We start from the raw sequence: 13,912 nt of genomic DNA, 5'->3' as shown, positions 1-13,912 counted from the left end.
GAATGTGAATTAGGTATTATTTGACATAACTTGTTGTCAAGTTGCAAGAATGTCTTATTTTTTAGTCAAGTACTGTTCCTGTCAGGAAACAACTGGAAAAGTTCTGAATGTTCTTTCTGTGAACAAGCTGTTTATAGCATATATTAGGCATTGAATTACTGAAAAACAATGCACCATGAATTTTTTTGAAGTTATGATTTAGACAAGTTTAGGATTCTGTATATTTATAAGGGTTGTTCACTCAATGAATATTATGCAATCTTCAAAATTAATGGTCATATGCAGAACCAAAGCTTTTGACACTGCTGACTAGAACACAGATTTAAAATTCTGAAGCTAATGGTGATAAGATACTGGGAGCAAAAGGTAGTGTATAACTTGTGCAGAAAGCAGATTGCCATTACAAGAGTCAAAGGACATGAAAGGGAAGCAGTAGCTGAAAAGGAAGAGAGACGGGGTTGCAGCCTATCCCAAATGTTATTCAGTCTGTGCACTAAGCAGGCAGTAAAGGAGACCAAAGACAAATTTGGAAAGGGACTTACAGGTCAGGGAAAAAGAGATAAAAAAAATTGTATTATGACAGTGAAGACTAAGGATGAAGGGCAGCTGAATGGTATTGGTAATATCTTGTAAGGAGTTTATAAGATAAGCATCAATTAACGTTGTTCTAAAATGTAGTAGGTTAGGAAATGAGACACAAAAAGTAGTAAATGAGCAATAAAGTAGCTGAAAATGGCAGAAGTAGAGTGTATATAAAGGGTGTCCCATAAGGAATGCAGTTTTTAAATTGAGCACCTCTTTCAGTTTGTTAGGCTGCCGTACGTGAAATTTAAGCGACTGTTATATGACGATATTGCGATTACTGATTGTCATTGAGTTGGCATTTGTGTGTATTGTTATCATCTAAAATAGTGTGATAGGTGATGGATCAACAATCCTGATTCTGAAAGTGGATTTCAAGTACATTGAATGCCACGCAGAGACCATTTCAAGACTGTGTGTAATTTTTGGTAGCTGAAATGTGCCTACTGTGTCAATGGTGCAGAGACTGGTAAGGAAATTTGAGGATACAGGATTGACAGGAAACATAAAATCACCTGGATGTCCTCATTCTTGGCAATTGGTAGGGATTGTCTCAGTCATCAGCGAGAGTGTCGCTACAAGTGCAGTGAAGTGAATTCACCACCATTCTCAACAGTGAGCCCTTCTAAGATGCAATTTGCATTGAATTTTAACAAAACTTTTATTATCCAAACAACACACGAGCTGAGGCCAGTGGACCATTTGAAGTGACAAATATTTGCTGATTGGGTAATTCACAAAACAAGAATTCGATAGTGATTTTCATTTAAAAAAAAAATAATCAACTGTGACTAGGCACATTCCAGCTTAAGCAAGATTGGAAAAGCTGTGACAGTGACTGGTGATTGTTATTGCCACAGTTTTATGGCTGCAGTTGCAAGGGCAAGAATTGAATGTGAAAGACATCCAACAGGATGGGGGCAACCTGCCACAATGCTTGTTGAAACAGTTTGGTTGCTAAGAGAATCAGAACTGGCCACTGATATCATGTGATTTGACATCAAATAATTTGTTCACAGAATGGATGTGCGTGGACAAAGCCATGGATGACATACGCCCAATATTTTGTTTCATGTTTAATTGCAGTCTTTGTCTTTCATCTTGACATAGTAATACTAGCAATTTTCAAATAAATTACGCGCTTTGTTACTGAATTAGAAATAGTGTTCTTTATGGAACACCCTATATAAGGAGCAGTCAAATAAAAACCAAACACCTGACATCACAGGACCATGGAGTGGTTCCATTCAAAAGCAGTCATCACACACATTAAGATATTTATCCCACTGGGAGATGAAACTATCAATCCCTGTTCTGTAGAACGCAGCCAGCCACTGATGGGATCCACTACAGTACCCACTCCCTGTCCGACGGAAACCAACGTCCACACGTCTTTCTTCAGACTGCTGAAGATGTGAGAATCACACAGCGAAAAATCCAAGCTTTACGGCAATGTTTCCCAACCGAGCAGCTGAAGCATAGCCTTTCTCCAATTTGCTGTGTGGCAGGTGGGCATCCTCTTGCATTAACGTCATAATGGCCTTAATAGAACTTATGTGGACAGTTTTGGGTTTCTTTGGTAGGGGAGACGTGGAATGTTTCCACTGTTGGCTTTGCCACTTTACCTTGGGCTACTGGAATGCTGTCAGATGGAATAGTCCATGATAATGCTTGTCCCCATGTTGCCAATTGTGTATGCTTCTCTGATTTGGGAAATGCTGCAACATCCTCCACTAAGACCAAATCTTTCACCATGTGATTTTCATATCTTTGGTTATCTGAAGAAAGAAAGATATGCATGGATGTCAGTTTCAGTTGTAAGAGGAAGTGCAAAAGTGATAGCAGTTGTGGAACCATCTGCAGCCATTAGCTTCCTCAGAACAGGAATTGATCATCTTGTCTCCCAGTGAGATAAATGCCTTAACATGTGTGGCGATTACTTCTGAATGGAACCGTTCCGTGGTCCACTTATCGCAAGCATTTGGTTGTTGTTTGAGTGCCCTCATAAAATGCAGGATTGTTACAGCATGAAAAGGATTTTGTTAACATCTAATATAAATTTAAATGTTAGGAAATAGTTGCTGAAGGTATTTGGGGTAAAGCTGTGTGGAAGTGAAACTGGATGATACGCAGTTCAGACAAGAATAGAACACTAAAGATTAGATGGGTGGATTGAATAATCAATGAGAAGTGATTGAATCAATATGGGGAAAAAAGACATTTGTGGTACAACTTCATGTAAAAAAAAATATATATATAATAAATAGGACACATTCCAAGTCACCAAGGATTTCTCAGTTTGGAAATATATGTAAATTGCAGTAGTCATGTAGATATGAAGAGGATTTCACAGAATGTACTAGTGTGGATAGCTATACCAAACCTGTTTTCAGACAGGAAACCACAACAAGATGATCCTAATGTACATTACAAGGAAAAAAACGCAACACTCATAAGGACTGTGTTCAGTGGCACCTGGATATAACAAGGGTGTACTGAGGGGGTTTAGTGTCAGTCATTCATTCATAACAGTCATGATGCTCAGGACGGCTGTCTGTGCATTCTCTATTTTGATTCTGTAGGCAGTAACTGTGCTGAGTTTAGGGTCGAACAGTGTTTGCAACATTAATTCTACGGTACAACCACGCCACACTGATGAGTATACGCTCCTGTTGTACAGCTTCAACCATTTCAACTTGTGATGCCTTGTGGGTTTGTGGGAAGCTGGATGGATGTAATGGTGGACTGCTTCACATATTGGGCACAATGTATTGGTGATGTGTAATTTCGGTCAACAGTTGTCTGTGGAACATTCCCTCAACTGTAGATGAGGTTTAGGACATCCATGTAGCACAGACGCATGTCAAGATTGATGCGTTACATGGACAGCAGTGGCCAACCAAACATAATCCAGGAATGAAATTGAGGTACACCTTGTGTCATCAAAGATTATAGGTAACTGCCTATGTCTACATCCATGTGTACTTACTCCATAAGCCACTGCCTGGTGTGTGACATAGGGTACCCTGTACCGCTACTAGCCATTCATTTCCTGTTCCACTTGCAAACAGAGTTTCTTGTATGTTATCTTTGTTGTCCTTACGTGAAATGTATGATGGCCGAAGTAGAACCACTGAAGCATCTCTGTAATATTTGTTTGTTATCTGACCCTACTGGAAACAAATCTAGCAGCATGCCTCTGAATTGCTTTGATGTTTCCCTTTAAACTGACCTGGTGCTGATCCCAGACAGCTGAGCAGTACTCCAGAAAACATGCACTCGTCTCCTATACACTTTCTCCAAATAAACCAGAGTTGGCTATCTGTCGTCACATGCTCGTTGCATTTCATATCGCTCTGTAACGTTACACCCCGGTATTTAAATGATGTGGTTGTGTGAAATAGCACACTACTCATGCTGTATTCGAACATTACGGGTTTTGTTCTTCCAACTCATCTGCATTGATGTGCTAGTTTCTACATTAGAGCTAGCAGCCATTCATGACACCAGCTAAATTTTGTCTGTCATCTTGTACCCTTCTACATTTACTCTACCTTCCCATACAGCAGATTGCTGCTCACATATGTATACCGAAAATATTAGTGGTTGTATCACACTTCCCTAGGGCACTCCCCATGATACCCTTGTCATCATCTTGCAGCAAGACTATGATCATGTGTGGCTCTGTCCAGATTGCCACTGACACACACCACCGGGTGTCATGAAGGGGTCAACATGAATATGAAATGGTGCTCTGTTGTTCTCATTGCTGAGAGTAGGTTCTTTCTGTGAGTGAGGGATATACCTGTATATGGTGTAGACCTGTGAGCTGCATATTCCAGAGTGCATTCAACCCATGATGCAAAGTTCCCAACCCAGGCTTCGTGGAGTGGGGGACCAATACACCTCGTAGTCACACTTGGTGCTTCTGCAAGATAAAATAACCAGTGCTCACTACATTGCACAAGCTGTTACCCCCATGCTGAAGCCATTCCTTTTACGGTTACTTGATGCACTTTGTCAGCAGGACAATGCACATCCACATATGGCTACGGTGACACAATGTGCTCTTCGTGATGTAAAACAAATGCCCTGGCCAACCAGATCCCTCACCATTTGAACATATACAGGACATGATAAACTGGGAACATAATTTTTCTCCGTAGCTTGTAAGATCCATTGCCAAATTGCAACAATAGGCTCAAGATGCTTTGCGGCAGTGTGTCACTGGCACCTTTATGATCATCTGTGTGTGTGTGTGTGAATACAGAATTGCATTGCCATCCGAGTGTGGTATGCATTGTAGTGATGTGATGGGACACCCTTTACTGTGACGTGTTTCATTTGACCTGAATTTGTTGTACAATTATGTCACATCATGTGTCAATAAAATGACCATTTCTTGGAGGGTGTTGCATTTTCCTTTTTCAGCAGAGTACATGGTATGAATTTCATTGTTACCTGTCTAGTTTAGTAAATAAATCACTTTCCCCAACAAGGATCTCTATATCTGTTCATTTTTGTTACTAAGTATACACTACCGGTCAAAAGTATTCGATCACCTATGAAAAAATCTGTATACTTTATTTTACAAAATAAAAATTCTCTCTCTGTCATTAAGTTCAATACAATATGGTTTACATTTTAGCCTCTTCAAAGTATCTACCTTTCTTGCTGCACAGACTATTGGCATTCTAGAGACAAAATTTTGTAACATTTTTGCAGAGATTACAATCCAACACATCTGTAAATTATTCCATAGATGACCTCAGTTCTCTGATCTTCCTGTCAAGTTCATACCACCGAGCAAGGTGGCGCAGTGGTTAGCGCACTGCACTCACATGCGGGAGGATGACAGTTCAGTCCTGCGTTCGGCCATCTCGATTTAGGTTTTCCATGATTTCCCTAAATCGCTTCAGGCAAATGCTGGGATGGTTCCTGTGAAAGGGCACAGCCAACTTCTGTCCCCATCCTTCCCTAATCTGAGCTCGTGCCCCATCTCTAATAACCTCAGTGTCAACAGGATGTTAAACCCTAATCTCCTCCCTCCCTCATGTTCATCCTGTAAGCGTTCAATGGGATTTAAGTGAAGTGGCTGACTTGACCACATCATATTCTTCAGTTTCATTGACTTACCCTCTGCACAATTTAGAAGTCTGTTTGGGATCATTGTCTTGCTGCAGAACAACATACAACTAATGTGTCTCTTGCCATATTGAACTGCATTGTTGGTCTGTTTCTTGTGATATCCTTCCTTCTTTAATGTTCCATTAATTCTCACTAGAAAACCGACTCTATCACCCACAAAACATCCCCACACCACAATCGACACTCCACCATTGGCATTATGCACTGACTTCATACGTTTTCCATGAAGTCAATGAGTAAAAATTCAATGATGGCTTCCAAATTTCAAACTTGACTCATCTTGGACCATTGCTGCACTCTCCAGCTTTTATGTTACTGTGCCCATTGCAATCAGTTCAGCATCTTTTGTTTGAGTAATAAAGGTTTTTTGGCCGCTATCCATCCATTTAAGTCATGCTCATAAGTGGCACTGCTCTGCTGAGACAAGGATTGGAGCTGCTTGCATATTGTCTACTTTGTAGTTAATTTAAGGTGCAGCAAGAGTCCTCATGTTTACTCTGTACACATAGGAACTAATCTTTGCTTTATGATGTTGCACAGGTTTTTCAGAATGTCAAACACTTGCCTTGGCACCAGTTTGCTTGAACTGGAGCAATGTATACACCACTGTAGGTTTGGCTAAGCCAAATTTATGTTACTATTGTCTTACTAGGATAGTCTTTGTGATGCAGAGCTACAATTACAGCATTTTTTCAATTCCAACCTCCTCTTTCCATCTCATTAAGAAGTGATACAGTATGAACTTGATCACGTATACAAACTCACTACTAGATGCACACAATGTACTATAAACTCATTGCTACAAAGACAGCACAAGAAATGAGGCCTGTTTAAATGGAACCCTCTTAGGTAAAGACTATCAGCATAGTGGAAACTCATTAGCACCCCTCTAGGTGGACAATGATTGGATACATGACAGAGGACCTTAGTCTTTGTATGTTTATACTTGTTTTACTATCAGAACAGGTTTATGATCGAATATTCAAAACAAAATTCCTGTTTTTAAACACAAATCAACAGCTGTGATCGAAAACTTTAGACCGGTAGTGTAACTCTCAGAACTTTTTTTCACTTTTGCATATAAAATTCACAGACATGGAGTATGATCATCTGGACCACAAGAGAGCAGCAAGCTCGTTGAAACCGAACTACCACAGGATGACCAAAGCTCTTGGACCCCAAAAAGATCGAAATGCTCCTGACAGCAAGCCTTCCAAGTCATCGGCCTGAGTGCGGGCATATCTCGAGCGCCGAAGTAGCATGTAAGCAGTTTTATAGTGACCCCAACATTAACTGCTTCTAAATGTCATAAATGTAATTCTGTGATTGCAATTGCAACTTCTGTAAGATATCTGTTTCATCTGATACGAAAGATTAGAATGTACACCACTTACTACTAGCAGAGACATTCTGCTAATTTTCAGTGTTCGCTCAGTCGAGATAATTGTAACTGAATTGGTAGAGGTGTGACTAAACACAGGGATCATACTGAGTTGCTACAGCAGTCAAACTTAATAAAATGATAATGTAAAGCATAAAGGAGGTAAATCACATCCAAGTAAGTTCCTTATCAGTGTGTGAATGTGTATTTATTGAGTGATGTTTTCAAAGCTTCATTTTGCTCTAGTAACTGGGAAAAAGCCCCAAAATATAACATAATGAGGAATCTCCTCATTATAACTATCTCTAATTTCATAATGAGTTTCTGCTGCTGAATCATGTCCCATCTACGTATTACAGTATCTATGCAGTGCCAAAATTTGAATTCATAATATTTTCATGTGCTTTGGGAAGGTGCAAAATGTCACAACTGGTGTCTCTAAAATGTTGGTGTTATAATTGCAAATTCAGAGACATGGTTATTCAGCTCAAATGATGGGGAAAAAACCTGCAGTTGAATACAAAGCTGAAATATAAATGAGTGAGAGAACCTACAGTTGCTCATTGGATTACACTCTATCTGTTATTGCTGTATTTCCAGTTCCCCTCATCATATGAGTGGTTAATTTTCTGCATTCAGTTACAGTTATCATGGTACAACTTGTTTCATTGAAGCATGGAAATTACCCCAAGACAGTTAAGGTCACAGGGAACATGGGATTAGTATCTCTGACACAAACTGAAATGATTCCAAGCAATCTACCCTGGGAACTCACTAATACTAAACAGGGCGTACTGCTTGGAGCATCTGACAAATTGTGCAGGGTCAGAAACACAAACATTTCACAGAAAGAGTACAAGATGTGGTGAACATTTTGTCTACAGTCTAGTATATTGAACTGTTATGGGTGAAATAGTGTACAAAAAAGTAGAAGTTGGACGTGTGTCTGCTTCATTTGCTAGTTCAGGGAGTGCATTTACAGTAACCAGGAAGAAATGTTTGTGGCTTTTGGTGAGTTTCCTTGCCTGTATGAGAAGGACTGTTGCTAAAGAAATAATTTATTTTGTTTTTCCAAATGTGTTTTAAAGTAAAAAATGATATGTATTAATACATATATTGACTGCATTATAAGGGTAACTAATGATAATGGTTGTTCAGACATTCCAGACTACATATCGGGTACAGTTACACAAAAGAGTAGGTGCTGTGAAAAATGGTATTGGCTGCTAAACATTTACATGTAATGCTGTGTAATTCAGGATCAAGAACCTGCATGAAAAAATGTTTGTGTCTCCTTTTTTTTTTTATTTTGAAGTTTAAGTGACTGTACTTCTTCTGGCAATAGCTGAAACAAGCTGGCAATAAATCTAAATGAAATATATATAATTTTTACTGTTCATACAAAAGATAACATGTTTAATAAAGAATGCTGTTTTTAACAATACTATAAAAAATTCTGTGCCGTGTCTTACAATATCATTAAAATAAAATTTAAATACCTAAATGTTGGAGTTACTATAGCCAGTAGTTTCTGCAACACATCAAATAGAGCTTTTTGTTAGTTACTATTGTATGTTTCAGCAACATGTTAGCAAGCCTGCCACTCCTATCATACATTTATATAGGGTGTACATAAATTCCGGGAACGCTTTCAAGTAATCACTGCACAAGAACTAAACACTGTACAGATGTCATACATATTTCATTTTGAAGAGACACTATGAAAGTTTGTAAAAAAACATTTGATATGTGAACCATGAGTGACCCAGCAGATGTCAATATGGTAATCAAATTCCTGCCATACCCATCCCAGTATGGCAACATAGACTGTGGCAGTCACTTCCTGTATTCTCTCGCGGAGCTCTGCTACATCACATGGTAAAGGAGGTACATACACCATATCTTTAATGTGTCCTCACAGAAGAAAGTCACACAGAGTGAGATCTGGCGATCGGGAAGGCCATTTCATGAAACAGCTCTCCTCTTCTGTTGCACGGCCAATCCATTGGTGCAGCAGCTCTGTGTTCTGGTGCCCACAAACTTCACGATGAAAAAGGGGTGGAGCCCCATCCTGCTGAAAGATGATTGGAGAGTCCAATTGCATTTGAGGTATCAGCCGTTGCTGCAACACATCAAAGTAGGAATATCCAGTAACTGTGCTCTCGGTGAAGAAGAATGGCCTGTACAGCTTTCGACATGACAAGGCACAAAAAACATTTACCTTTGGGGAATCACACTCAAATTCAATGCATTCTTGTGGCTGCTTTGTACTCCACATTTGACAATTATGCCTGTTCACTTTCCCATCAGTGTGAAAAGGGGCTTCGTCGCTAAAAATTAAGCAATCAACAATGCCATCCCCATCCTCATTCAATTGTTGCTAATATGAACAAAACTCAAAACACTTGTCTTTGTTGTTGTCATTGAGCTCCTGCCCTAGCTCCAATTTGAATGGTTTCATAGACAGCTTCCGTTGCATGACTTTCCACACTCATTGGAGCCATTTCGAGTTCACAGGATGCACAGACTCCTTACGAATGTTTCTCATACGTGCTCCGCTTTAACTTCACTCACACTGGGATGTCTGCTTCTCTTTGCCGGGCACAAGCAAACCACCATGATGAATTTGTTTTGCCAGTGGTAAATGGTCTACCTTGTTGGTGGCTTCTTACCGTACTTGGTTCTAAACATCTGTTGCAAAGCTGTAGCATACGTTTTTGTCAAACTCCAACACACAGGAAGCTCACTCCACCCCTGAAATCACCATGTTTGCAACTAACGCTGATTATCAGCAAATTACCAATACCAAACTAAGCTGTGGCAGAACGCATGGGGGGGAACCTTTCAGGGTTCTCTTCAAAATAACATATGTATGATATCTGTACAATTTTTGGTTCTTATGCAATAATATTTGAAAGTGTTCCTGGACTTTATGTAAACCCTGTATTTTTGATACAATGAAAAATCATAAAATGTTCTCAAAATTAGAAATATCCATAATGTAACCATATGTACAAATTAATTTGCAAATGAATGTAAAATGACTCATTCCACATCATTACGGTCTATCATACAGAATGATCCATAGAATATGTAACCTACTAACTAACTTTAATTAGATGACTGATGCATTTAATGATGATGAATCACTCTGAAGTCATTTGCCTGTATTCTCTCTGTCGCCAAAAAGTGTATTATTAAGGGAGATAAAACTATTAGTATGTTCTTTCAGTCATCACATGAAACTAAAAATAACAACGATATGAATGATCATCAAAAAGAAAAGAAACTTTATGGTTCCAGGGACCTTTACAAGTCTCAACCAACTATGCTGTATACATTCAGACTGAAGCGATGAATGAAAATTTGCACGAAGGCTGAGATTTGAACCCAGATCCTCTACTCACTAGGCAGATGCACGAACCACTACACCACCCTGGCACAGTGGCTTTGCACAACTGCACTGTGTCCTAGCATGCCTCCCCTCTCAGTCCAAAATCCCATTCACACCTCAGTCCACTTATTCCTCCTAAACTCAAGCAGCACTGCAGAGGTTCTCAAACTGTAATGGAATAGCACCTCAGTTTCGAATGAAATGGGGAATCCTCTCTGGAACCGTATAGTTTCATTTAATTAAAGCACCTATACCTGGGTTTCAGGCAGGATCTCCTGTTTTGTTTGATGCTGAGGTACTATTCCATTATAGTTGGATAGCCCCTGCAGCACTGTTAAAGTTAAGAGGGAATACTGAGTGGGCTGAAGATGGAGGCATAGTAGGGTAGTCTGTGCACTTGTGGAAAGCCACTGTGCCAGGGTGGTGAAGTGGTTAGTGCATTTGTCTAGTGATCAGGAGACCTGGGTTCAAATCCCAGCCTTGCTACAAATTTTCTTTTGTCGCTTTAGTCTGCACGTAGACACCAAATGGAAATACCAACTAACATCACTCGTCAGATTTAAGGTAGCTGAAACTAACATGAGACATCAATTCATTGTAAATTGTGTGTAAGTACTGACTCCTCATCTTATGGCAATTTATTGTATGTCATTGGAGCAACAAGGCATTCCATGTGACTGGAAAGCACACACCATTCCAGTTTTCTGCACATAATTGCAGGCCTATATTGTGGGTAACAATCTGTTGAAGCATTAAAGAACACAGTTAATGCTTGTGAATCATGACACTCTTTGTAGGCCAGAATTCCCTTCTCTAGGTCTCAACATGAATTTGATGAAAGGTAATTGTGTGAAACTGTGCTGATAAAGGTGAAATAGTGCTCTTTACTCATCTCAAAAGTATGATAATCAAGCCCGATAGCAGATAGAGCAATAAATGAAATACTCGAAAGTGTCATTCATTGGTTCTCAATAAATGGTCTATAACTTCATTCACAAAGAAAAGGCAGTTTATTCAGTTTTGTACAAGGAAAGATAGATCATCAATAACAATAAAGCATGATGGAAAAGAAATATGTGAAAACTGATTGTTCAAAATACCTGGGGGTACATATTGATGAGAGCTTGAATTATAAACTGCATATTATAGAACTTTTCAAACAACTGAGTACAGCAACATTTGCTCTAAATGTGACTGCCACTAGAGAAATTAGGCAGCCACGCAACACATTAACTGTTACGAAGTTTGTTGTGAAGAATTGGGCACAATTTGAAAATAATACTAGCATTCATAAGTATAATACTAGGGGGAGAAACAGTGGGACTTAATCTTGTTGTTGCACAGGAAGAAGCATGTAGCCATAAAAATATTTGACCACCTCCCTTTAATTAATTAACAAGGTGCTGGCTGATAATGAAAGTTTCAACCTGACATGTGCTATTCCATAGATGAATTTCTGAGAAGATACTACACATGAGAAGGACGTGCCAGGTTAGCTGAGAGCACTAATGCACTGCTTTCTGGACTTTGGTAGGTGCGCTGGCTCTGGATGGAATCCGCCCGGCAGATTAACAACGGGGGCTGGTGTTGCGGACAGCCTGGATGTGGTTTTCCACATCCCACTAGGTGAATACCAGGCTGGTCCCCATGTCTTGTCTCAGTTACATGACTTGCAGACATTTGAAAAATGTTTGCACTATTTCATGGCTTACACTAGATGCAGGCAGCTGGGGTACACTACTTCCGTCCCCGGGGGGGTATGGGGTGGCGACAGGAAGGGCATCTGACACTAACATTGCCAACTCCATAGTAACAGGGCTGACTCTGCATTGAAGTGAGACAAAGGCCCAAGCAAATGATTAGTACATATGAGAAGGTGACATGCAAAGGTGAACATATCTACTAAATGCAGTTTTTCATGGTCAACATGAAACTTATTTTGGGCATATATAAGAATGAAAATGGCAATGCAAATGCCTTTTACTTTTAGGCCAAAAGGCAGTTCATATCTTTAAATCAAATCTACAATGAAAGTATTCCTTTAAAAAGCACATTTAAATTTGTTCATGTTCTCATTCGCATAAATCATGAATGATTTTCAAAAGCAAATATCTTCTTCTTTCTTTCGGAATAAGTTAGTCTTACTCTACAATGATTGTTATACCATATCGTTTTACATATTTGTATAGTATAGTAAGTGATATCTTAGAAAAAATTATAGGTTGGCAACTGTAGCACTGATATTCCTATTCACTGTTTCACTTCCATACATGGCTACACTCCATACAAATACTTTCAGAAACGACTTCCTGACACTTAAATCTATACTCGATGTTAGCAAAATTCTCTTCTTCAGAAACGCTTTCCTTGCCATTGCCAGTCTACATTTTATATCCTCTCTACTTCGACCATCATCAGTTATTTTGCTCCCCAAATAGCAAAACTCCTTTACTACTTTATGTGTCTCATTTCCTAATCTAATTCCCTCAGCATCACTCGACTACATTCCATTATCCTCGTTTTGCTTTTGTTGATGTTCATCTTATACCCTCCTTTCAAGACACTGTCCATTCTGTTCAACTGCTCTTCCAAGTCCTTTGCTGTCTCTGACAGGTCTTCGGCGAACCTCAAAGTTTTTATTTCTTCTCCATTGATTTTAATACCTACTCCGAATTTTTCTTTTACTGCTTGCTCAATATACAGACTGAATAACATCGGGGAGAGGCTACAACCCTGTCTCACTCCCTTCCCAACCACTGCTTCCCTTTGATGTCCCTCGACTCTTATAACTGCCATCTGGTTTCTGTACAAATTGTAAATAGCCATTCGCTCTCTGTATTTTACCCCTGCCACATTTAGAATTTGAAAGAGTATTCCAGTCAACATTGTCAAAAGCTTTCTCTAAGTCTACAAATGCTAGAAACATAGGTTTGCCTTTCCTTAATCTTTCTTCTCAGATAAGTCAAAGGGTCAGTATTGCCTCATGTGTTCCAACATTTCTACGGAATCCAAACTGATCTTCTGCGAGGTCGGCTTCTACCAGTTTTTTTCATTCATCTGTAAAGAATTCGCATTAGTATTTTGCCACTGTGACTTATTAAACTGATGGTTCGGTGATTTTCACATCTGTCAACATCTGCTTTCTTTGGTATTGGGATTATTATATTCTTCTTGAAATCTGAGGGAATTTTGCCCGTCTCATACATCTTGCTCACCAGATGGTAAGAGTTTTGTCAGGACTGGCTCTCCCAAGGCTGTCAGTAGTTCTAATGGAATGTTGTCTACTCTACCAGAAAATAAATCTTGCATGATATATCTAAGCCTTCTACTCTTGTTTTTAAAAGTAAAGTTCATGTACATATCAACAGCTGCAAATATTGGAACTTCAGTCTATTTTTGGGCATTCA

The 13,912-nt window shown here is 39.3% G+C and overlaps 1 protein-coding gene across 1 annotated transcript in view; it reads left to right on the top strand.

Annotated features, from left to right (window-relative positions):
• The window catches only part of LOC124718759 (protein draper-like), a 174,507-nt gene extending 167,535 nt beyond the window's left edge, over positions 1 to 6,972 (top strand). Inside the window, exon 19 of the mRNA XM_047244373.1 lies at positions 6,824 to 6,972. Coding sequence (XP_047100329.1) covers positions 6,824 to 6,960 — 137 coding nt within the window. The 3' untranslated portion in view covers positions 6,961 to 6,972. The remainder of the gene's footprint in view (positions 1 to 6,823) is intronic.
• Positions 6,973 to 13,912: the final 6,940 nt, after the last annotated feature.

Source organism: Schistocerca piceifrons, chromosome 10 (assembly GCF_021461385.2).
Source record: "Schistocerca piceifrons isolate TAMUIC-IGC-003096 chromosome 10, iqSchPice1.1, whole genome shotgun sequence".
In the NCBI taxonomy this organism is placed as follows: Eukaryota; Metazoa; Arthropoda; class Insecta; order Orthoptera; family Acrididae; genus Schistocerca; species Schistocerca piceifrons.
This window is presented reverse-complemented; position numbering and strand designations above follow the sequence as displayed.